The 25,964-nt window shown below is 37.7% G+C and overlaps 1 protein-coding gene and 1 pseudogene across 2 annotated transcripts in view; one reads left to right on the forward strand and one right to left on the reverse strand.

Annotated features, from left to right (window-relative positions):
- Window positions 1-3,465: 3,465 nt before the first annotated feature.
- The window catches only part of RALGAPA1 (Ral GTPase activating protein catalytic subunit alpha 1), a 219,420-nt gene continuing 196,921 nt past the window's right edge, over window positions 3,466-25,964 (forward strand). For both annotated transcript variants that reach the window (XM_024762042.1, XM_024762043.1), the window contains exon 1: window positions 3,466-3,984. In XM_024762042.1, coding sequence (XP_024617810.1) covers window positions 3,879-3,984 — 106 coding nt within the window. In that variant the 5' untranslated portion in view covers window positions 3,466-3,878. The remainder of the gene's footprint in view (window positions 3,985-25,964) is intronic.
- LOC112411133 (E3 ubiquitin-protein ligase RING1-like) lies at window positions 15,230-16,967 on the reverse strand (annotated as a pseudogene).

Consider the following 25,964-nt stretch of genomic DNA (forward strand, 5'->3'; position numbering starts at 1 on the left):
GTTGGCTTTATCCCCAGCAGATTCTTTTCACATGTTGGTTCCTAGCAGTTCCAGGACTTCATCCTGGAAAAAAAAGAGCTTCTCTTTTCCAACAGCTGTAGGAGAGAGTTTTATTAGACTGACCTGGCCATGTGCCCATCCCTAACACACTTGCTTTGCCCAGGGTGCTAGAATACTGAAGTCTAAAGGTGGCAGTGTGGCAGGAGATCAAATGAGACCAAGAGAGGGGTGGCTTTCCAAAGGAAAATCTGGGTATGATTATCAGAAGGTAGCAAGCCAACATATATCCACTGCAATCAATGTGGCTAATTACTTTTTTTTTTTAATCTCCACTTCAGTAAATTTAGAAAGAACAACAGTCTAGGTCTGCTTTTCCTGCATCATCTTAACAAACTTAGGGATTGGTTATAATCACTATGAAGTGGGAGCAAGGTATAAAATCTGGACATGTTTATACCTTCTTTGAAGTTAGTCCCTCAATATGGGTTTTGTTTTTTGATCCAAAGTGTTGTGCTTTTCCTAACTATAAAATATATCCATAAGCAAACATGTATGCAAAAACCATAAACCATACCAAAAAAAAGAGAAAAGAAAAGAAAAAAAATGATGTCTTGATTTATCCATGCCACATCTTTTCTTCATTAACACAGATATTCAAGTACTGATTGCAAGAAGAGAGGACTATTGGGCTTTTTATTTTTTTAACTCTTAAAATTTACTTAAAAAGGAGTAGATGCTCAAACTCTACTAAGATGTGGGGGTGGAGGAAACCACTGCCGTTTCTAGCATATGTGGCTACAAATGGTGAAGCCCTGAGCCTGAACAAAAGTTGTGATAATGGAGAGAAGAGGACTAAATCAAGAAATATTTAGGAAGTAGAATCATCAGGTCTTGGTAACAGATTGGACAAGAGAGAAGAAGAAGCCTTAAGATAATACTGGCTTCTGGGACTTCCCTGGCGGCCCAGCGGTTGAGAATCTGCCTGCCAATGCAGGGGACACGGGTTTGATCCCTTCTGGGACATGCTGTGGAGCAACTAAACCCGTGCACCACAACTACTGAGCCTGTGCTCTAGAGCCCACGAGCCACAACTACTGAGCCTGTGCGCCCTAGAGCCTGCGCACCTTAACTACTGAGCCCACGTGCTGCAACTACTTAAGCCCAAGCACCTGGAGCCCATGCTCCGCAACAAGGGAAGCTACGGAATAAGAAGCCCGCGCACGGCAACAAAGAGTAGCCCCCGCTCGCCGCAACTAGAGAAAGCCTGTGCACAGCAACGAAGACCCAACACAGCCAAAAAAAAAAAGATAGTTTTTGGATTGAAAAACTGAGCAGATAGTGGTAATATCAGTGAAGATATTTGATGAAGGAGGAAGATCAGGTTTGGGAGGGGGGAGGACAAAGATGATGAGTGCTGTTTTGTATGTATTGAATCTGAGTAGCTTGTGGAAGCTCTGAAAAGAGACTTGGGTTACAGATAGGGACACAGGTAGTCCTATCTGACTACCAAATAAATGATAGTCAGAATCATGGGGTTGGATGACTCACACTACCAAAAGAGACCATTTTGTAATGTAAACATAATTTAAAAATCAACAAATATTTATTCGATACCATAGTAGGACATATGATAATTTTTTTTAAAAAAGCCTTTGTTTTCAAGGAGTTTCTATTCCTACACATACATCTTAATTTGTTTTGTGAGTTTAAAATTGGTACATTAGATTTTCCTAATTTTCTTTAAACTTCTGTTTTTTTAAGTTGTGAAAGCAATATAGTAAAACATTTTAGTAAAAAAATACTAAGCAAAATATATAGAAAATAATTTTAAATCACCTGTGATTTCACTTTGCAGATATAATCACAAGTTTGGATTTTTAAAATCTTTTTTCTAATTACATTTTGTATGCATAATTTCTTTCACAGTTTTGATAACATATTTTCAGCTTTATATTGCTTTTACACTTAATATTTTATTGAGTATTTTCCATGTCATTAAAAAGTCTTCATATTCATAATTTTCATGGCTGTATGTCATTCCACCTACTGGATGTTTACCTCCTCTCTGATGGACATTCACAGTTTCTAATCTTCCAATGTTATAAATCATGCTTTAATATTTTTACATATTTTTCCCATTTCTGATATTTTAGAGTAGGGTTCTAAACGTGAAACTAATGAATCAAATTATATATAAATATTTTTAAGTGTCTTGATACATAATGCCAAATTTTGTAGTAATTACTGCTTCTTTCTAGCAAGCAATAGGAGTGTCTGCTGCTGCCTTTACCAGCAGTACGATGGCTAATTTAAAAACAAACTTTCCTATTTTGACTGATAAAATATTTCATTATTAAAAATTAAACTATATTGAGCGCAAGAAGCCAGACAAAAAGCATATACTGTATGCTTACACGTCTATAAAACTCTAGAAAATGCAAATTCCGGGTGACAGAAGGCAGATCAGTGGTTGCTGGTGCACCAGAGGTGGGGTGGTAGAAGGGAAGGATTACAAAGGGGCAAGAGGCCCCTTCGTGATCAATATTTTGATTGTGCTTATGTTTTCATGGATGTATGCAAATGTCCAACTTACCAAACTGTACAATTCGAAAATGTGCAGTTTATTGTATATCAGGTATACCTCAATAAAGCTGTTTAAAATTTGTTTAAAAAGAAACATTGTTTTAATCTGATTTTTAAAAATTATCCGTGAGTGTGAACATTTTTCACATTTTAGTTGAGTATAGACTTCTGTGATTTTTTTTTCATGTCCTTACTAACTTTTCTACCTGTACCTTAGCAATTTTCTCCTGGATTTGTGAACTCTACATATCAAGAAAATTAACGCTTAAAGTTATTCAGATTTCTTTTCCCTGTAAGTTTTCTTTCTGTTATAGCATGCTTTTGGGAGAATTCATTTATTTGTGCAAGATAATTTTTACCAAGAGGATGTACTATAACCCTACAAGTCTCTATACTACAGTAAATTGAAAATCATCACTTTGCAAAACAAACAAAAATCCTTTAAACAAAACTCAAATTAAGGAAATGAAGGGGTGTTACTACCAAAGCCTTCAGAATTGGCACCTAAAATATATTGCACATCTGTTTTGGTGCTATGTTCTTAAGTTACTTCTTAATTTACATAGTAAACAGCAGAGACAGGCGGAGGACTTTTAAAACACAAAAACTACTCGGGGAGCTTGTCTAAGAGTCACTAGGCTTACAAAAGCGCACGCAGGAATTATCTTCCCTGACTTTCTCGGGCTCCTCCTCTGGCTGCTTGCACAGGAAACCAAAGCGGGGTAATGTCACGGGTGATCTCACGCTGGCATGACGTCAAGAACCCTTGACGTCAGAAGGCGGTTGCCACGGGGACCATTCGCCACCGACGGCAAAGTCGTGAAACCCACCAGCGCGCTCAGTCTCTGTGTCGGCCTCTACAGAGTCTAAGCTGCTAAAGAATCTTTAACCTTAAGGGGGCCTCAGGGAGAGAGGAGTGGTGCCGCTGCCGCCGAGAGCCCCACCTCCGCGGCTCCGGGTCCTGGGTACCGGGCCCCGGCCTGTGGCGGCGAGCGGCGGCCGCGGCGGCGGCGGCGAAGGCGGTCGACCCGCTTGGGTCTCCTTTGCTCCGTGCAGGGCTGGGAGAGGGGAGCCGCCATATTGGAGCCGGAGCCGAAGGTGCTTTACAGCCGGCGCGCGAGGCGGGTGGAGGTGGCGGCACTGACCTGGATCTGGGAGGAGTCGGCCGCGCCGGGGCCCGCAAGGCTGGGGAGTGAATGAGCTGCTCACGCTAGTCTCCCCCCGCCCATTCCCTCCACTTGGCGCCTCCGGGACCGGGCCGGGAGGGGGCCGGAGTCGGCCGTGGCGGAGGCAGGATGTTCTCCAAGAAGCCGCACGGAGACGTGAAGAAGTCTACCCAGAAGGTGCTGGACACCAAGAAGGACGCGCTGACCCGCCTCAAGCACCTGCGCATTGTCATCGGTGAGGGGCGAGGGGTGGTGGCGCCTGGAGGCCTGGTTTGTCCGGCCTTCCCTCTCCTGGGAGCCCCTGGGGACTCTCCCTCCGCCCTGGCGCGATGCGGGAGTAGAGGGCGAGGCGTCGCCTCTGCAGAGACGCGGGAGGGCGGATAATTTGGGGAAGGGAACCCTTGGCAGTTGGCAAGCACTAGTCACACTAACACGGGGTTTTCTCATTTTGAGTTAATAACCCGAACTCTTTTTAAAAAACACTTATTACTCTGAAGACTTAGATTATTTTAGTCTTTCGGGAGACTTGGTGTTGCGGATAATGGTGTTTATAGGATATGTTTGTCAGATGACTACCGCCATCCCCACCCAAGTGAAATGAAAAAAAAAAAAATCTCAGACAATATAAGCCTTACTCTTTCAAGTTTCTTGGCTAAGGAGAGCGAAGAGGAAGCAGTTATACCTCTTTGGGAAATGGGTGGCTCCCAAAAAGCTTGTGGGAAAGAGACCCGCCCTTGTTAATGCACCTTGTTCATAATTACTGTCATTTAGAGGTGGAACATTATTAATTATAGAAAACAAGGTAGTTTATAGCTTCCTTTGCTTTTCGAGAATTATATAGAATTCTATTTTTAATTAAAATTTTCTTACCGTCTGTTGCCCTCTGTTTTGCTGGCCGACCAAACTGCTCTTTGAGTTGTGGATATGGTGTTAAAGGAATTTTTTGGACGCTTGGTCATTTCTCGGGCTGGTAAGGGCTGTAATAATACTTATGGAGCAACTGGTCCAATACTTGGATCTTTTTAGATGAAATCTGAGATGAAGAGGAAAGTTAGTTTGCCCTTGTTGATGCAGAGAGTTAATGGCAGAACTGAGTTTAGAACCCAGATGCCTGAATCCTAGTTGAGAGTTTGTCATCTCAGGCTCTCTTCCTAAAGAATGTTCGTTTCGAAAAATGACGTTTATTCAGTGACATGTCCTTTATTTGAGGTGCATGTTTCTCTACTATATGGTTTACTCATACCAACAGGATAACACCAATACCTAACATTTGTATGGTACTTTACAGAATGACTTCACATAAATTATAATTAATCCTCACAATAACTCTAGAGTTAGTTAAATTATTATCCTTCATTTTTTACAAATGAGAAAGCTGAAGTTTGGGAATGTTAAGTGGTCATCCCGCTACTAGGAGGCAGAACCAGAACTGGAACCCAGATTTCATGTCTCCAGTTTGATTTTTACTCTTTCTACATTGATGGCAGCAAATCTATATCACAAGTAAATTGTGTTTATTCCTGTGGAATAGTAAGAAAGCAGTTAAATCCAGTTTAGCAATGTAAAAAGATTTTTTCAAGAAAATATAAATCTTCTAAATATAGTTGAGATTGTCATCTTTTTATTTAAATTCTATTTGAGAGTTAAGCTGTTGAAGAAAAATTTGGCTAGGAGACTGAGACAGGGAAAGTTAATGTGTGGATGTAGGAGATTTATCACAGATAGTGGCAGTTTGAAATTGAAGACTTAATGGAATTTGATACCGGCTTGGGACAAACTGTAGGCTGGGTAATGGCAGAGCTATAAAGTTGAGTTCCAATAGAGTATTGACATTTCCTAAATTAACTGCCACAGTTCTTTAGTTATGGAATGGTTAAGAAATAGTTCATATATACTTCTTTGGCATAGAAGTTTTTTTTCCACCCTGGAGACGTGGTCTAAATTAAGAGGTCATACATATCAGATATTTTGTAGTGCCTAGATTTCTCAGTTTGAAAACAAAATAGTTTTTTTTTTAAAAAAAAACCCTTTGCTTTTTAGAAATTTATTTATTTTTAAATGGAGCATATACTGTACATAAACATTTAAAATATCCTTATGAACCTTCAAATGGAGGACTTTGTGCTTTCAGATACTCCCTGCCGCGTGAGTGGAGGAGGTCCATACGGAGAGATTACTGCACTCATTTTAGAACAGTAATTCTCAACCAGGGACAGTTTTGCTCCCCTGGGGACAGTGAGAATGTCTGGAGACACTTTTGGTTGTCACAATTGGAGAGAGGTGCTACTGGCATCTAGTGGGTAGCAGGTATGCTGCTAAACATCTTGAAACGCACAGGATAATCCCTCACAACAATATTCTAGCTTCAGATGTCAATGGTGCTGAGGTAAACCTTGTCAAAATATAGAACAAAAACAGTTGGACCTCCAAATCCTGCACTTGGTTCTAACATATTAATTAATTGAATAAAATATTCTGTATCTTTAAGTGTTACAGTTACTTTGTTTGAAATATGATTAATGTGATTCCTAAGAAAATGAGTGGGAGAGAGTAGAATGGCAAAGACTGAAAGGTGTCTTAGAGTTCTCCCATTTTGCAGATGGGAGAGCCACTTCAGATCCTTTTTGCAAGTTAAGTGCAGGTTTTACATAAAGTAAACACTGTGAGGAAACTAGTTTGCAGAATAATGGGGCATCGCCAATTACACAGGATTTTGACTTTTGTTTGGTCCCATCTAAACTGTATTTTTAACCTTTAAATGGAACTGCCATTCACTCAGGGTATTTATAGAATTCAGTGCATCCCAATATATGAGAACATAATTTAAACATCTGGTGTAAGCCTTTGTCCTGGCATGTGTTCCCACTAAAGGACAATTCCAGATGAATTTATAGAACTTGGAGGATTTAGATCTAAATCTACTGTTTATTGATATTGCTGTGTGTTTGATTTTTAGGAACTGGAAGTTAGAATTATTAAAAAATAGAAATAAGGCCTTGTCTAGTTGCTGAAGTTTCATGTTGACCTCTCCCCCTGCCCCCTTTGTTTTTTGGGGGTTTTTTACAATTAATGGCCTTAAGATAATGATAGTAAGTTAGCAGGTAACTTGGTATCTAACTAAATGGCTAACATAATTCTCGGCATGAAGTGGATATTGAGTAAATGTTATTGATAATTTTCTTGTATGGCAAGGTAACAGTTCAGTCTTCCCAACTTAAAAAAAAAGATAAGCGCTTATTAGCTAATAAATATATTGATTATTGTTGGATCATTCTTTTTAGTAGCTTTATTGAGGTGTAATTGACAGAAAATAAATCACACATATTTAAAGCATATAATTGAATGCTTTTTCAAAAATTGAAGTACAGGTGATGTACAATATTATATAAGTTACAGGTGTAAAATACAATGATTCACAATTTTTAAAGGTTATACTCCATTTATAGTTATAAAATATTGGCTATATTCTCCATGTTGTACAATATATCCTTTTAGCTTATTTTATGCATAGTAGTTTGTACCTCTTAATCCCCTACCCCTATATTGCACCTCCCCCCTTCCCTCTCCCCACTGGTGACTACTAGTTTGTTCTCTATATCTGTGAGGCTACTGTTTTTGTTATATTCACTGTTTTCTTGTATTTTTTAGATTACACATATAAGTGATATCATACAGTATTTGTCTTTCTTTGACTTATTTCACTTAGCGTAATACCCTCCAAGTCCACCCATGTTGCTACAAATGGCAATATTTCATTCTTTTTTATGGCTAAGTAGCATTCCATTGTGTATATACACCATATCTTCTTTATCCTTTCATCCATTGATGGACACTTAGGTTGTTTCCATTGTAAATAATGCTGCTATGAACATTGGGGTAATTGAGTACATACATATACCTATACATATACATATTTTTGACGTACATATACCTTGTGAAGCCATCATGACAATCAAGATTAGGAACGTAGACAATCAAGAAAATAAATATATCTGTAACCTCCCGAAGTTTCCTTTTGCCCCTTTGTAATCCCTTCCTCTCAACCTTACTTGCCTGCCATCCTACCCCTTCCCTGGGCAACCACTGATCTGCTCTCCAATACATTAGTTTGTATTTTATATATATATGGAATTAACAGTATTTACTCTTTTTTGATTGGTTTCTTCTACTCAGCATACTTTGAAATTCCTCTATTTCTTTTGTGGTGGCGTGTCTATAGTACTTTGCTCTTATTGCTGAGTAATATTCCATTGTATGGATATGTTAGAATTTGATTATCCCATTCACATGTTGATGGACATGTGGGTTTTCAGTTTTGGACTATTCCATATAAAACTGCTGTGAGATGTACGTGTTATATAGATATATGCTTTCTTTTCTCTTGGAATAAATACTTAGGAATGGCATGGATGGATCCTATGGCAGTTGTATGTTTCTTTTTAGAAGCTGATGTACTGTTTTTTGTATTTTTACCATTTTACATCCTTACAAGCAGTGTGTGAGAGTTCTAGTTCCTCCACAAATGCACCAACACCACTTGGTATGGTATTTCTTTCTCTTGTCAGCCACTATAATAAGTTATGTAGTGGATATAATTAGCGTTTCCCTGATATCTAATAACATTGAGCTTCTTTTCATGTGCTTAATTTGCCATTGTATAACTTCTTTGATGAAATCAAGTACAAATCTTTCACCTATTTTTAAATTGAGTTTTTTGCTTTCTTATTTAGTTTTGAAAATTCTGTAGATATTCTGGATACAAGTACTTTATCAGATACATGATTTGCAAAGATTTTTTTTTCCCCCAGTCTTTGGATGTCTTTTAATTCTATTCTTAGAAGGAGTAGGAATTCTTAATTTTGATAAAGTCAGTGTATCAAGTTTTTCTTTTATGGTTCCTGCTTTTGGTGTTGTATCTGAAATCTTTGCCCAAAGTCAAGGTCACAAAAATTTTCTCCTATGTTTTCTTCTAGAGTTTAAAAATTTTAGGATCTATATTTAGGTCTGTGATCCATCTTGAGTTAACTCTGCAAATATGGTTTGAGGTATGGATTGAAGTTTATTTTTTTGCATATGGATATCCAAATTTTCCAGCACCATTTGTTGAAAATGACTGCCCTTTCTCCACTGAATTGCCTTTGTACGTTTTCCAAAACTCAGTTTTCTATATATGCATGGTTCTATTTTGGGACTCTGTTTTGTTCTGGTGATCTGTTTGTCTGTGTTGATGCCTGTACCACAGTGGCTTTTTTTGTTATTGTTACCGTAACTTGGTAATAAATCTTGAAATTAGATGGTGTTGTCCCTCCAACTTTGTTCTTCTTTTTCAAAGGTTTGTGTTTTTTTGGAGTGGTGGGAGGGAGCTATGCCAGGTCCTTTACCTTCCCCTATGGGTTTTAAAATTAGCTTGTCAGTTTCTCATAAATAAATAAACAAACAAACAAATTCTTGCTGGGGTTTTGATCGGGATTGTGATGAATTTGTAGGTCACTTTGGGAAAAATTGACAATATTGAATTCTCTGACTCATGAACAAGGTATGTTTCTTCATTTTATATAGGGCTTCTTTAATTTCTCTAGCAGCATTTTATACTTTTTAATCTACAGGTTTTACACATCTTTTGTCACTTATCCCTAAATATTTTCTACTTTTGATACCGTTGTAAATGATATCTTCATGACCATTTTTTTAAAAAATTTAATTAATTTATTTTATTTTTGGCTGCATTGGGTTTTCGTTGCTGCACGCGGGCTTTTCTCTAGTTGTGGTGAGCGGGGGCTGCTCTTCGTTGTGGTACGTGGGCCTCTCATTGAGGTGGCCTCTCTTGTTGCCGAGCACGGACTCTAGACGCGTGGCTCAGTAGTTGTGGCTTGCGGGCTCTAGAACTCAGGCTCAGTAGTTGTGGTGCATGGGCTTAATTGCTCTGCGGCATGTGGGATCTTCCAAAAAAAAATTTAATTAATTAATTTTATTTTTGGCTGCATTGGGTTTTCGTTGCTGCACGCGGGCTTTTCTCTAGTTGTGGTGAGCGGGGGCTGCTCTTCGTTGTGGTACGTGGGCCTCTCATTGAGGTGGCCTCTCTTGTTGCCGAGCACGGACTCTAGACGCGTGGCTCAGTAGTTGTGGCTTGCGGGCTCTAGAACTCAGGCTCAGTAGTTGTGGTGCATGGGCTTAATTGCTCTGCGGCATGTGGGATCTTCCCAGACCAGGGATCGAATCCGTGTGCCCCGCACTGGCAGGCAGACTCTTAACCACTGCACCACCGGGGAAGCCCCTTCATGACTATTTCTGATTGCTAGTAAAAGGAAATGCAGTTGATTTTCATATATTGAGCTTGTATCCTGAAACCTTGCTAAACGCACTTATTAGTATTTTATAGATTTCATGGGATTTTTTGTTTTTTACATACATGATCTCATTGTCTGTGAATAAAGATGGTCTTGCTTCTTTTTTAACCTGGATGCCTTTATATCTTTTTCTTGTCTTGAACTTATTGGAATCTCTAGCACAGTGTAGAATAGAAGTGGTGAGAGTGGACATCCTTGTCTTTTTCTTGATCTTAAGGGTAAAGTGATCAGGTTTTTACCATACAGTATGATGTTAATTGTAGGTTTTTTATAGATGCCCTTTGTTATGTTGAGAAAGTTTTATTCTCTTTCTAGTTTGCTGAGAGTTTTCATCAAGAATAGATATTAGATATGTCAAATGCTTTTTCTGTTTCTATTGAGGTTAACAGGTTTTAAAATTTTTTTCATTCTGTTAATGTGATAAATTATAGTCATGGATTTTCAAGTGTTAAATCAACTCTGCAATCCTCTGCAAACCTAAGTTGATTGTAATATGTCATTTTTATACATTGTTGGATTTGATACTCTAAAACATTTGTAATTATGTTTATGAGGGATATTGGTCTGTACTTTTCTTGTAATGTTTTTGCTTTTGTATAACAGGTAATGTTAGCCTTATAATATTAATTGAGAAGCATTCCTTTCTTTTCAGTTTTCTGGAATTGTTTATGTAAAATTGGTATCATTTTTTTCCTTAAATGTTTGGTAGAATTCACCAATGAAGCCATCTAGATATGGAGTTTTCTTTGAGGGAAGGTTTTTAACTACTTTAGTAGTTAGAGGGCTGTTCAGGTTATCTGTTTCTTCTTGAGAGAACATTGGTAGTTTGTATCGTTCAAGGGATTTTCCGATTTCATATAAGTTGTCAGATTTATAGGTATAAAGTTGTTCATAATGCTCCGTTATTGTCCTTTGATATCTATAGAATCTGTGATGATGTCACCCCTCTTATTCCTAATTTGTCTTTCTTTCCTGATCACTCTGGCTGGAGGCTTATCTCTTTTATTGATTGTCTAGAAGGACCAGTTTGTGGCTTCATTGATTTTTCTCTGTTTTTCTGTTTTTATTTCATTGATTTCTGCTTTGGTCTTTATTATTCCCTTTTTCTGCTTAGTCTTAGTTTAATTTGCTCTTTTTGTAGCCTCTTAAAGTGTAAACTGAGGTTATTGATTTGAAGCCTTTTTCTGTCTAATGTAGGCATTTGGTGATATAAATTTTCCCCTAAACAGCATCCCACAAATTATGGTATTTTGTATTTTCATTTACAGCTAGGTCCAAAATGTGTTCTAACTTCCCTTTTGATTTCTTCTTTGATCCATACAAGTGTGTTTTTTAGCTTCAAATATTGGTGGATTATCCTGATATCTTTCTGTTATTGATTTCTAATTTGATTTCATTATAGTCAGAAAACATGTTTTATGACTTGAATTCTTTAAAATTTATCGAAATTTGACAGTCAGGAATATGTTTTAACTTGATGGATGTTCCATAGTCGCTTGAAAACAGTATATATTCTGCTTTTGGTGGGTTGAATGTTTGAAAAATGTCAGGATAAGTTGTTTGATTGTATTGTTCAGGTCTCCTATATCCTTGCTGAATTTGTCTCCTTGTTTTTACAAGTTATTGACGGGGGCGCTGAAATTTCTGACTGTAATTGGGGGTTTGTCTATTTCTTTTTGAGTTCTATCAGATCTTGCTTAATGTGTTTTGAAGCTCTGTTATTAGGTGTCTAAACATTTAGGGTTATTATTTCCTCTTGATAAATTGAGTTCTTTAGCATTATGAAATGATATCTTTTTTTTTTTTTTTTTTTTTTTTTTTGGTACCAGCCGCTCCGCGGCATGTGGGATCTTCCCGGACCGGGGCACGAACCCGTGTCCCCTGCATCAGCAGGCAGACTCTCAACCACTGCGCCACCAGGGAAGCCCATGAAATGATATCTTTAACCTTGGTAATAGTCTTTGCTCTGGAATCTACTTTGACAGTAATATATAGACTTCTGCTTTCATTGACTAATATATATTTTCCTGTATTTTTAATCTATTTGTTTCTTTATATAAAGTGGATTTCTTGGTGGCAGTATATATTTGAGTCTTAATTTTTATTCTAATCTAAGAATCTCGGCCTTTGAATTGAGATGTTGGATGACTTTTTTTTTCTTTGTCACTGTGCTGTTCATTATATCCCCAGAACTTATTTATCTTATAACTAAAAATTTATACCTTTTCACTCTCTTCACCCATTTTCCCCACCCCTACCTCCTGCCTCAACCACCATTCTGTTCTCTGTTTCTATGAGTTTGCTGTCTTTAAATTTCACATATAAGCGAGATCATACAATATTTGTCTTTCTCTGTCTTATTTCACTTAGCATGATGCCCTCAAAGTCTACCTATGCTGTAGCAAATGACAGGATTTTCTTCTTTTTTTTGACTGAATAATATTCCTTTGTATGGACATACACATGTCCATACAAATGAGTATATATCACATTTTCTTTATCCATTCATCTGTTGCCAGACACTTAGGTTGTTTCCATGTCTTGGCTGTTGTAAATAATGCTGCACTGAACATGGGAGTGCAGATATCTCTTCAAAGTAGTGGTTTCGTCTCCTTTGGGTATATACCCAGAAGTAGAATTGCTGGATCATGTGGTAGTTCTATTGTTAATTTTTTTAAAAAAATTTATTTATTTATTTTTGGCTGTGTTGGGTCTTCAGTGCTGTGCGTGGGCTTTCTCTAGGTGCGGCAAGTGGGGGCTACTCGTTGTTGTGGTGCGTGGGCTCACTAGTTGTGGCTTGTGGGCTCTAGAGCACAGGCTCAGTAGTTGTGGCATGTGGGCTTAGTTGCTCCGTGGCATGTGGGATCTCCCTGGACCAGGGATTTAACCTGTGTCCTCTGCATTGGCAGGTGGATTCTTAACCACTGCATCACAAGGTAAGTTCCCCTTTTTTTTTAACATTTTTTTTTTTTTAATTTCTTGGCCACGCTGCCTGAGGTGGGATCTTAGTTTCCCAACCAGGGATCAAACCCATGCCCCCTGCAGTGGTAGCATGGAGTCTTAACCACTGGACTGCCGGAAAGTCCCTCTATTGTTAACTTTTTGAGGAACCTTTATACTATTTTTCATAGTGACTGCACAAATCTACATTTCCACACAACTGATTTTTGTATGTTGATTTTGTATTGTGTAATTGTACTGAATTCATTTATTAGTCTGATAGTTTTCTAGTGGAGTCTTTAGGGTTTTCTATATTATAAGATCATGTCATGTGCAAACAGAAACAGGTATACTTCTTCCTTTCAGATTTTGTTGGCTTTTATTTTTTCTTTTTCTTTTGCCAAATTGCTCTGGCCAGGACTTCCAATACTGTGTCGAATAGGAGTAATGAGAGTGGGCACCTTGCTCTTTCAGCTTTTCACCATTGAATATGATGTTAGCTGTAGACTTGTCATATATGACCTTTATTATGTGGCAGTACATTCCCTCTATACCCAGTTTGTTGAGAGTATTTATTATGAATGTGATGTTGAGTCTTTTTAAAATGCTTTTTCTGTATCTGTTGAGATGATCATATGACTTTTAACCTTCATTTTGTTAATCTGTGAATCACATTGGTTAATTTGTGATGTTTGAACCATTCTTGCATGCCTGGAATAAATCCCGCTTAATCATGGTTATGATCCTTTTAATATATTGTTGCGTTTGGTTTGCCAATGCTTTGTTAAGGATCTATGTTTTCCAGGTATATTGGCCTGTAACATTCTTTTCTTTTTTTTTTTCTTTCTCTGTAGTGATTTTGTCTGGCTATGTTATCAGGGTAATGCTAGCTTTACAAAATGAGTTTGGAAGTACTCCCTCTGTTTCCATTATATGGAAAAGAGTTTGAGAAAGATTGGTATGAATTCTTTAAATGTTTGACAGAATTCACCCGTGAAGCCATCTGATTCTGGACATTTCTTTGTTAGGAGGTTTTTGATTACTGATTTAGTCTCATTACTTGTAATTGTTCATTTCAGATTCAGACCAATAACTTGCCATTTAGATCTGGATGACATACATTTAAAGTCATTATTGATTTGTTTGAGTTTGATTTAAGTTTGTGTCTGTTATCTTGCTGTTTTCTATTTGGCTTATCTTTTCTTAGTTTTCTGTTTTCCCTTTTTTTATATTAGTTGAATACATTTATGATTTTTTAAAAATGTCTTTGTCTTATTAGCTATAATCTTTTATTTTAGTTGTTGCTATATGATTTATAGTATGATTTATATATCTTCAACTTCCCAGAGTCTACTTACTATTAAGTGATATTCTACCACTTCTTGTGTTGTGTAGGAACTTTACAGAGTGTACTTCAATTTCTCTTCCCAGCCTTTATACTTTTCTGGTCATACATTTACTTATATTGATACATGTTGTAAACCCTGCAATTGTTTTGTCTAAGCAAGCAGTTATCTTTTAGATAGTTTTAAATAATGAGGAAAAAGATATATATTTACCCATGTGGTACCATTTCGAGCGCTCTTCATTCCTTTGCAGAGATAGATATTTCCAGCCAGCCAGCATCATTTTGTTTTTGTTGGAAGGATTTCCTTTAACATTTGTTTTGTAATGATGGTCTGCTGGTGATGGATTCCTTATGCTTTTGTTTATGTTAAAAAGTCTTTATTTTTCCTTCTTTTTTGAAAGATGTTTTGCTATGATTAGAATTCTTGGTTGATGGCTTTTTTCCTTTGTCCTTGAAAGATTTTACTCCACTGTCTTTTTGCTTGCATTGTTTCTGATAAGAAGTCTGCTGTTATCTTTTTTTTTTCCCTCCCAGAAGAGGAAAAAAAGCAAATTTGTTGACGTTGGTAGAAGGGCATGAAGGGAAGGGCTCTTCACCCTTCCCAACATCTTGCGTGCTTGGGAGGTTGGGGGCAACAGAAAAGTCAGTAGATGGGGGCGCAGGCCCCACTCTGTACAATATAGAAGAATCTGATATAGATAATTGTATAAAAGCCACTTGTCCTCATTTGTGTCCTCTTGTTGGCTGGCCGGGCTGGGGGACTCTGGGGGACAAAGAAGCTGGGTGGTGGGCCAGGACTCAAGGACACCCCATGGTCCCCATCCTCTGGCTGTCCCCTTGCGGGGTTACTTTGGATCTTTGGTGAGGGCATAGCAGAGCTCCAGTGGTTGGGACACTTTCCAGAACTTCTCATTCAGCAGCTCCAGGGTCAGCGAGCCATTCAGTGTCATGAAAGCTCCACCCCCGGGGGCGATGTAGATGGTATACTGCTTTTCGCTGACACCCTCCAGACTGGGCAAGGCAGGCTCTTCAGACCGTCACCTGCTCTGGCACCCCCACCCTCCCTGCCTCCCCCATCAGGTCCTCCAGCGTCAGAGGCGCCCCCTCCAGGCCCTCCTGGCTCCCCTGCCTCTTGCTGATGCCTCCGTTCGAGGGCAGTGCGCAGGGCCAAGTACTTGGAGAGATGATCCACTGTGGCATTCCCAGTTGTCTTCACATACCTAGTCTGGCAGTATTCTCCCTTCTCCACGAGCAGGGGGTGGGGCCGGAACACGAGCTCAGTTTCTCCACCTGGCTCTGGGGGACTGGAAGCCCCAGGAGGGCTTGGTGGGGGGCAAGGTTCCTCCTCCCAGGGTCCCTCCCCGGTCACCGGAGTCTTCAGAACCGGCACCTCCACCCACCCCACCAGTGCCACCTCCCTCTGTCCCTACACTGCTCCCCCAGCGCCTCCTCTATGGGGTCACTTGGGAGCAGGGCCTGGGGCACAGTCAGGGGCGGAGTCTGAGCTCAGTCCTCTCCATCCCCCTCTCCCTCCCCCGGTTCTCATTCCCCCTGACTTATTGTTGTGGTCTGATCTGACCCAGGCATCCGCCATCTCACATGCTGGGCCCTGTGCATGGCCTGCATGCGCAGCCCCTCCTCAGTGCTGGAGCTCAGCACCTGCTGGTTGTGCAGGTGGCTGAGGCGGATGAGCACCCTGTCTTGGTGGGCCTCATATTCCTCCCGGCTGGGGTAGATCTTAGAGATCAGAGCATCGAAGTTGGGGTCTGGCCGCAGAGACCGCTTGGATACCAGCTTCTTTCCGCAGGTAGGGCACTCCTTGTTCCCGCTGCGCAGGGCCGTGACAGTGCAATCAGAGCAGAATTGGTGGAGGTACTCCTTGGTTGTCATCGTATTCTTCAGCATGTCCGGGCAGATGGGGCACATGACCTCTGAATGCAGCAACCGACGGGGAACTGCAATCTATGTGCCATCCATGATGGCTTCCTGGAGGTGTCGATGAGTGGAAAGGCAGTTGGGTGGGTTGGGGGGAAAGGGGTTTTAGAAACAAGTGGTCCATGAACTTGGAGTCTTGAGAAATACAGTGAGATGTCAGAATCTGGGTACCTCACGTTGGCCACTTGAGGAAATTGGGAATTCTAAGAGTAGGAGCTTTGGAATAGGAGGATCTGAGATTTGGTGATAGGCCTAGGGCATGGCACAGATTTTCCATCTGTGGAAGAGTTACTTGGTCAACAGAATTTCTTACAGTGCAGTCCTGGTACTACCTACATAAGAATCCCCTAGGATGCATGTTAAGAATGAAGATTCTAGGGTCCCATCCCATTACTGTATCGCGATGTTACAGGTAGGGGCCAGCGGGAATTCCATTTTTAATAAACTCTGAAGGTGAGTCTTACATGCACTGACCTATCATGCGGAACTGAGGAGCGGGGAAGGTAATTTCAGCCTGTTTACTATCTTTCAAATGAATATAGTAATACTTGCTCTACCTCTCTGGCACATCCGAGGGGTCCGGTGGAGCTCATACAGACTCAGTTCCCACGTTTTGCTTTTATTCTGGGCATTCGTCAGCGTCGTCATGGTGACCGGGCACAGACCCCCTACGAGGGCTCCACCGCTGGGGAGGAGGAGAGGTAGGCAGTCTCCAGCCGTCTGCGCTCCCGCCACCACAGCGCCTCTCCCGGTGCCCGGGCTCCCCGGCCGAGTTCACTTGGTCCGCAGCCGCTGCTTAGACAGCAGCTCCTGCCACCGCCGCTGCCATGGCCCGGGCGGTGGGGCCCTAGGTCTGCTGTCATCTTTATCTTACTCTGTATGTGTGTATATAATTAATTTTTTTGGATGCTTTTAAGATTTTCTCTTCATCATTGGTTTTGAGCAGTTTGATTATGATGTGCCATGGTGCAGTTTTCTCAATATTTCTTGCCATGGGGTTCATCAAGATTCTTAGATTTGTGGGTTTAGAGTTTTCATAAAGTTTGGAAAACTTTTGGACATTTTCCCCCAGTTATTTCTCCCCTCCCTACTTTTATTTATTTATTCTTTTATTTATTTCATTTATTAGTATATTAAAAAGTATTAATATCAGGTTCATATATTAGGAAGTAGTATTAGTATATTGGAGGGACTCATAGCTTTTGGAAAAGAACTGATATTCTTTTCACTTTTTTAGATTCTTTCTTCTGTTTTATCTTGAGTAGTTCCTATTTCTACTCTTCAAATTCACTAGTCTCTTCTGCTACATGCAATCTGCCATTAATCCCACTAGTTTATTTTTCATCTCAGATGTAGTTTTTATCTAGTTCATTTTGTGTGTGTGTGTATAAAATTATATTGTCTGTATATCTTCTTAGCTTCTTGAACATGTGGAATACAAGTAAAATAACTTAATATCCTCTGCTCATTCTAACATCTCTATCTATTCTGGGTCAGTTCCATCAGTTGATTATTCTTCTCATCCTGGGTTGTTTTCTTGCTTCTTTGTATGCTGAGTAATCTTTGGATGTCTCATATTTGAATTTTACCTTCTTAGCTTCTGGATATTTTTGTATTCCTGTAAATTCTTGAGCTTTTTACTGGGATGCAGTTAAATTACTTGAAAACAGTTTAATCATTTCAGGTCTTGCTTTTAGGGTTTGTTGAGTGGATCCATCTAGGGGTGATTATTACCTACTGTGGGGCAATACCTTCCTGAGTATTCTATTCAGTGCCCACAGGTATGAGGGATTTTTTGTAGCCCCACTCTTGGGAACAGGCGCTGTTCCCCAGCTTATGTGAGTATCTGGTACTGTTCTCTCATATTCTCTCACATAGTACTTTTTCCTGTCTTGGGAAGTTTCCTTGCAAGTATTTATGATCATACTGAAAGAGAACCCTCTCCAGTCTTCAAGGATCTCACTGTATACAGCTCTCTCCTCTTTGGTGCTCTGTCCTGTGGACTCTAATTACCTTGGTTTCCTTGAACTATCAGCTCATTTTCTCAACTTATGGATTCCACTGGCTCTACCTGGATTCCCTTTCCTCTCACCATGGGCTGGAAACTCTTAAGACATTAAACTGGAGTAGCTGAAGGTATACCTTGTTTGTTTGCCATATGTCAGGAATGACTTTCCTTATCTGATGTTCGTACCTGCTTGAAACAGACAAACAAAAGAACAAAAAAACTCCTGAAACATAAACAACAATTTTCAAGACACTGGACATCAGATGCTGATAATAAGAGGTTCTCTTAAATGAATGAGACTGAAAATTGGCTTCATACAAAGCAACTCGGCCCCCATATTTTTACTTTTTTACATTCAGAGAAGAAATTTATGATCAGTTGATTATTGATTGTATCTGAAAAATATCTAATTGTTCTCCAATCTGAATATATTAATGTTTTCAGAAAGAAAATCAGATTAAAATATCTTAGAAAAATAAAAAAAATCTTAGAAAAAAATAACCTAGTGTTCATTAGGTATAAAAAGTAATGTATAAAAGAAACAAGTACCATATATGTTCATTAAGTAAATAACTTGAAAGTGGTATAGATTAACTTGGAACGGATATGCCTGGAAATCTGAAAATGTGTAGGAGTCATTGTGAAGTGTAAACTGCCTATAAAAATAAACTAACTTGATATTTGAATATGTTCTTAGGATTTGATGGGCAAAGTTAGCAAGTAATCCTATATACATGTCATTAGACTCTTTATATTCTTTAATTTGTATAAACTCTTTATAGTCTTTAATTTCACTCTTACTGATTTAAAAAATTAATTTGACTTCATTGAAATGTTTTATCTTTGTGTATTTATGAAGAAGTGATTTACTGAACAGATTATTTACATAAACAATATTACTGATTAATTTGCTTAGTAAAACAAGCTGTTTCAAAATATTGTAAGCCATTTTTGCATTAACGTTTCTTTCATTAAGGATTTTATTGCATCCAAAGAATTTTACATGGCTTATAGGACTGAATAAAATGTGGAATAGAACAATAGTGATAAAACAAGCAACCGAAGAGCCATTACTTAAAGGTAACATTATCAGTTTCCAGAGATGAGCTGATTATAGCTATAAGGCATTGAATTTGATTCTTAGATTTCCTGGCAGCCAAAGTGAAAAGAGAAACATGTTGGGTTACAAGTTTTCAGTGTCCTAGAAAAGAAAGCATACGTTTTTCTTTATTTCTTTCTCTTTTTTTTTGGTTAAAACATTGTTTTTTCTGGATTCTAAATTCAATCACAATTTGTATATATATGTATGTTTATATATTGTTTAATGTGTCTTTTAGAAGGATCATGCAGTAGAAATAGATTTTGGAGAAAATAGAAAAATAGGCGATTAGTATGTTTGTTAGATCTATTCTTTCTAAGATCAAATGTCTACACAATCTAAATTGTTTTCATTCTTTCTTTTTTTTCTATTTGTGTAAATGGCATCGTCATCTCCAGGTTACCAAGACATGAAACTTTCATCTTTGACAATGTGGTAGAAAAAGAAAAATAAATTTACCTTAGTCACATTATCTTCTTCAACCTCTTGTTACCCCTCTCTGGTATTTTACATTTCAGTAATACTGAATGAGACATCACTTTCTGTGATGCCTGTGCTTTTGCTAATGTTACTTACTGTACTGTCATTAATAACCCATTTCTTTTAACCTTCTTATTAAGAAAGAAAGAATAAGAGGGAGGAAGGAAGGAGGAAGAAAGAAAGAAGTATCAACAACAAAATAATAATCCCACTTATTGGATTTCAAAACTGCAGTCTAGAGTGATAACTACTATAGAAAGGAAGTAGACTTTGTATGAACTGTAAATTGAAAACTTAATATGGTTTGGATGTGTGCATTAATGCATTTTTAGAAAATACCACTATCCATTAATTATGGACCAACCATGAGTTAGGTATACTTCACGTAAGAGCAGTATTACATGAATACGAGTGATAATAAGAATTGTATTCTAGGAAGCCCGCTGGTGCAGTGAGAAAGTAGATCAGATGCTATTAAGAAGGGACCTAATACTATATTATGTAAGATGGCAATTGTATTAAAGAAAAAGCAGGGGAAGAAAATCATACTTAATACCTGAAAGCTTTTACTCTTCCTTCAGTCTCAGGGGAAAATCTGTAGCGCTTTGGTGAAGTCTTCTCTATCATCTGGTAGGTATAGGGACTTTTCCTACTTACTTCTAGTAATTTGGTTATTTATTACAGTGTAATTACTTATTTGCATGCCTGTATCTTAAGCCTTCCGGAGAGTAGAAGCATGTCTCTTTAACTTCATATCCCTAGACTCAGCATAGTGCCTGGCATATGAAAGGTGCTTAGTAGATATTATGTAGTTCATGAATGAATATATTAGGTATGAGGAGAGTGAAGTTGCTCTTCTGTGAGTAACTTCCTTTCAATTAAGAATGGTAGAAAAAACGTTTAAAGTCAGTATTCTGATCAGAAAGAATCCTTGGGTTACCTGAAGGACCTGTGCAAAAAAACTGGCTCAGAATCTAAAATCTGTCCTATGTGAAACAGAAAAACAAAGAAAAACAAAAAAATAGGACATTACATGAAAAACGTTTATGGCATTATGGCAGAGGTTATGAGATAATCTTCACCGTTACTGAAAGAAATCTTCATGACCCTTATATAACATCTAATTTTTAAAAAACTTATGTCTAGTGAGCACAACAACATGTCATCTTTGAAGTATATACCACCCACTCCCCCCCCAATCTAACAGAATAAACTGACTTGTAGACAGACACAGAGGAGAAGGAGATGTGGAGATGGAACAGAATACTGAGTTTGTGGCTCTAATGTGTTACAGCAGTCACAGGAGGCTAATATAAATCTATTCGTATTTTGTCCTTTTGCTTTTCCATATGAATTTGAGAATCAGCTTGTTAAATTCTGTGTATAATATTGTTAGGATTTTAAAAATTGTATTGCCTTGAATCTATAGGTTTAATTTAAAGGAGATTGACGTCTATAGTATATCTACAGTTGACCCTAGAACAGCATGGGTGTTGGGGCACCAACCCTCCACACAGTTGAAAAGCAACGTGTACCTTATAGTCAGCTGTCCATATCCCTGCTTCTGCCTCCACAGATTCAACCAACTGTGGATTGTGTAGTGCTGTAGTATTTACTATTGAAAAAAATTCAGGTATAAGTGGATTCGTGCAGTTCAAACCTGTCTTGTTCAAGGATCAGCTGTATTCTTCCTATCCCAAGGGGTCTCCATTTATTTAATTAGGCTTTCCATAAAGGTTGTAAATAAAAAAATTTATATTTTTCTCTAAGAAAGATTTGCACATCTTTTTTATGGTCAAGAATAGGTACGTTTAGGGACTTCCTTGGTGGTCCAGTGGTTAAGGCTCTGTGCTTCCAATGCAGGGGACGCAGGTTCGATCCCTGGTCAGGGAACTAGGATCCCGCATGCTATGCAGTGTGACCCCCCCCCAAAAAAAAACCCAAAAAAGAATAGGTACATTTAAAAAGGATGTTAAATTTAAAAGGGATGACTTCTGTTTGCTGCAGAAGGAGCACATGTGACCACTTCATTAAATGGTGGTTTAGATAAAGATTAGGAGGAAAGAATGTTCATTTGGATAAAAACATTTATAGATCACTACTTTATATCTTATAACAGAATTTGTTCTACATTATTTTGATTCTTCAGTATAAAATGGAAGGCAAATTAAGCAAATATATTTGAAATATTGGGATAAGGAAGACAACTCTTAAAACTCACAGCAAAGTTAGAAATTGTCATGAAAATGATTGGTAAATTTGCCTTTATAAAACATTTTAAATTTCTAATAGTAAAACCCATCATTAACAGAGATAAAAGACGAACAGAACAAACGTTGCAAGAAACACTTGCAACATTTAAAGAAGTTAATTTCCTTAATTTATGGACTGTTAAAAATTTATGAAATATGGAAAGAGATTCTCTCATACATTACTGGCTGAATCTAAATTAGAGGGCAGTTTGTTAACAGTCAAAAATTTAAATGTACATATGTATATGCTTTGAAACCAGCACTTCCATTTCTTAGTATTTTTTCTTTTTTTTTTTGATAAATTTATTTATTTTATTTTTGGCTGCGTTGGGTCTTTGTGCAGGCTTTCTCTAGTTGTGGTGAGCGGGGATTACTCTTCGTTGCAGTCCACAGGTTTCTCATTGCGGTGGCTTCTCTTGTTGCAGAGCATGGGCTCTAGGTGCGTGGGCTTCAGTAGTTGTGGCATGTGAGCTCAGTAGTTGTGGCACACGGGCTTAGTTGCTCTGCGGCATGTGGGATCTTGCTGGACCAGGGCTTGAACCCGTGTCCCCTGCATTGGCAGGCAGATTCTTAACCACTGCGCCACCAGGGAAGTCCCTCTTAGTATTTTTTCTAAGGAAGTAAGTGGATGAGTGTGTAGGATCACTGCAGTGTTGTTTAGAATAGTGAAAAAGTTGAACTAATCTAAATATTATTTGGGGGTTGATTTTAGAATTTAGGTATATTCCTTTAGTTGAACATTATGATTCTCAGGAATTGTTAGCATTCTAATAATTACTTAATAAATAATGGTTCCATCTCTTCATTATCTTTGGGAAGTTTTTAAAGAATAAACATTTTTATAGAAGCAGCTGTCATATATTGGAAATAAGAGTTAATATTTTTGAACATTTATATGTGACAGGTTCTGGACCAAGCATTTCACATGTGTTACCTGACTTAATTTTTTCAACAGACCAGTGTGGCAAATAGTAATTGATCCCCACGGAAACTTGAGTATTAAATGGCTCGTAAGCAGGGTGATATAGTGGGGAAAGTCATAATATCTGTGTTCTGATCTCAGCTGTATTATCTACTTAACACTTTATAGATACTTTGCCTGTCTGTAAAATTAAAATAGTAACATCTCAGGTATTATTGGAAGATTACATGAAAAAAATGCATTTGAAGCACAGAATTTATGGAAGAATTTAAAACATTCAAATTTTAATTGGAATCTTAAAGGTGATAAAATTGAATCAAATATTATGACCTATTCAAAGTCAAGCAAAGTTTTTTTTTAAAAAATAGAGTACAGACCTCTGAATAACTTGATAATGGTCTAGATTCTGTACTTTATTTTCAGTCTTTAACCTATTAAAAATGGGTAAGTTAGAGAGAGACTTATTTAAAAGTTATATTTTGGGAAAGTAAAGAATTGAACGAATGAAAGGAAATGAAATTCATTATTGGTATTTTATTTTGCATAAACATAAAGAAATCTTTAAATTGCATCACTTAGCAAAATTATTCTTTGCTTCACCGCCCCAAACTAAAGTAGCATAGCTAGTAAAAGGTGTATTTGTGTTACCAAAAATTTGTTGTCGTTGTCTGAATTTTTTTAAATCAGTAGCTTCAAGGTTCCCAGTCTGTTTTTTTTTTTCCCATCAGTTGTCCTTAGGGCCTTCTAGAGGCAAGTTGGTTGTTACTGTAAGCTGCTTCTTGTAATCATGCCATTTCTTGTAAATTGTCTTTAAGAAAAATGATTATTCATCTTTGCTTCCATTTATTTCTTTGAAAATCTGAAAATTGTCTTTAAGAAAAATAAGTATTCATCTTTGCTTCTGTTTATTTCTTTAAAAATCTGAAAATAATAGATCTGAGCAACCATTTGAATAACTAACTATATATAGTGCTTTGCTAGGTTTTGGGCAACTGCAAAGGAATGAAGAAGTTGATGGTATAGTAAGAGAGTCATGTCAAATATGAAACATGTTATGAGTGTTAAAGACAGAGGATCATATATAAATGAGAGGCCTTGGAGAAAGCTTCATGAAGCTGGGTCGTTTGAGGTGTACCTTGAAAGATTATTAGAATTTCAGTAGATAGAAGTAAAAGAAGAGCAGTTTGGGGGAAGGTGAATGATAAGAGCACAGCTATGAATGCAGGAATGTTGAAGGCAGTGGTCTTCCAAGCTTTTAAAAAGAAAGATACCAGGCCTCACCCTAGAAATTACGATTTAATGGCAAGGTGAATAGAAAGGATTGAGTATGTGGGAGATAATGTGGGGAGATGATTTATGAGATTTGGTTACCAGGTTTTAATGAGAATTTAGGAAGTAGAGATTATGCCACTTCTCTGACTATATCATTCTACCTTTTGAAATCATGTTTTATTGGTGAATTCATTGCAGGAACAGATTTCTCACCTCCCTTACCAGTATCAAGGCTACTCAGTCTATACATCAAAACCTCTGCATCATTCCTTCCCAGTCAGTACTACTCTTACTCAAAATGTAGCCTGCAGACTGGTGCTAGTTAACCGGCTGTTTATTACAGGTCTGTAACATGTTAAGTGCAGAAATTGAGGTGTTGAGAAGCTTATCTCAATTTGATAATGCTGTGACATCCAATCATGTGATTAAGGACTTGTCTTGTTGAATAGAGTATAGACCATTCTAGGTGCTTTTCACTTTATTTTCTAGTAATTTATTGTAAGCTTTGGTTTGTGTTGAATTGGAATTTAAAAATTTTTTAAAAACTGTCCCTTTATAGATAATTTGAGAAGCATGGTCTATACAGTGTTTAAAATTAACTTCTCCCATTCTAACTCATTCTGCTTTTATCCTCTGTTGTTTTAAAGTATATTTTCTTTTCCTAGTGTAATAGTATTTACTTCCCCTTACTCATTTTAAAATATGCATATGTTTAACTATTTTCAGTATTCAGAAGGATGCCTTTGAGTTTAGGGATATGAATTGAGAAACTATTTTCTATTTTGGAGGTATAGAACTGAATCCAGAACATTAGTAGTACTGTATTTTGATTGCTTTCCTATTGTCTGACTACTCAATTAAAAAAACAAAGAAGACATTATTTTATATAATAGTTGTATACTAGGAGCTGGCTAATCTTTGGCTCTGTAAAAGTGAAGGTAGTACATTTGCTTGAAGTAAACATCTCTAATTGGTGATATAACAGTTTGCAATTTCTAGATTTAGGAAAAAATATTTTTTCAGTCTGATTTCCATTAATTCTATTTCTTTTCATATTAATTCTTTTCAGACTAGCCAAGAAGTTCTAGCTTTCAGATTTAGTTAGTCAAATAGGGTCTGGCAGATCTCACAAATCGGGATGTCAAGGAGTTGAATATTAGGCTGGCTAAAAGAGATAGATCAGTAAAACAGAAACCTACACCCATTAGTAGTCACTCCCCATTTCCCCTTACTCTCTAACCCTGGCAACCATTAATTTACTTCTATCTCTATGTATTTGACCACTCTAGATGTTTCATATAAATGGAATCACAAAATATGTGGTTTTTGTGTCTGGCTTCTTTCACTTAATGATGTTTTCAAGGTTCATCAATGTTTTAGCATGTAACAGTATTTCATTCCTTTTTATGGCTTAATAATAACTATGGATATACCATATTTTATTTATCTCTTCATCAGTTGATGGCCATTTGGGTTGTTTCCACTTTTTTACTGTTATGAATAATGATATGAACATTTGTGTGGTCATATGTTTTCAATTCTTGGGTATATACTGCTGTAGGAGTTGAATTGCTGGGTAATATGTTAATTCCATATTTACCTGTTTGAGGAA

Source organism: Neophocaena asiaeorientalis, unplaced genomic scaffold, assembly GCF_003031525.2.
Source record: "Neophocaena asiaeorientalis asiaeorientalis breed wild unplaced genomic scaffold, Neophocaena_asiaeorientalis_V1.1 scaffold190, whole genome shotgun sequence".
Lineage (NCBI taxonomy): Eukaryota > Metazoa > Chordata > Mammalia > Artiodactyla > Phocoenidae > Neophocaena > Neophocaena asiaeorientalis.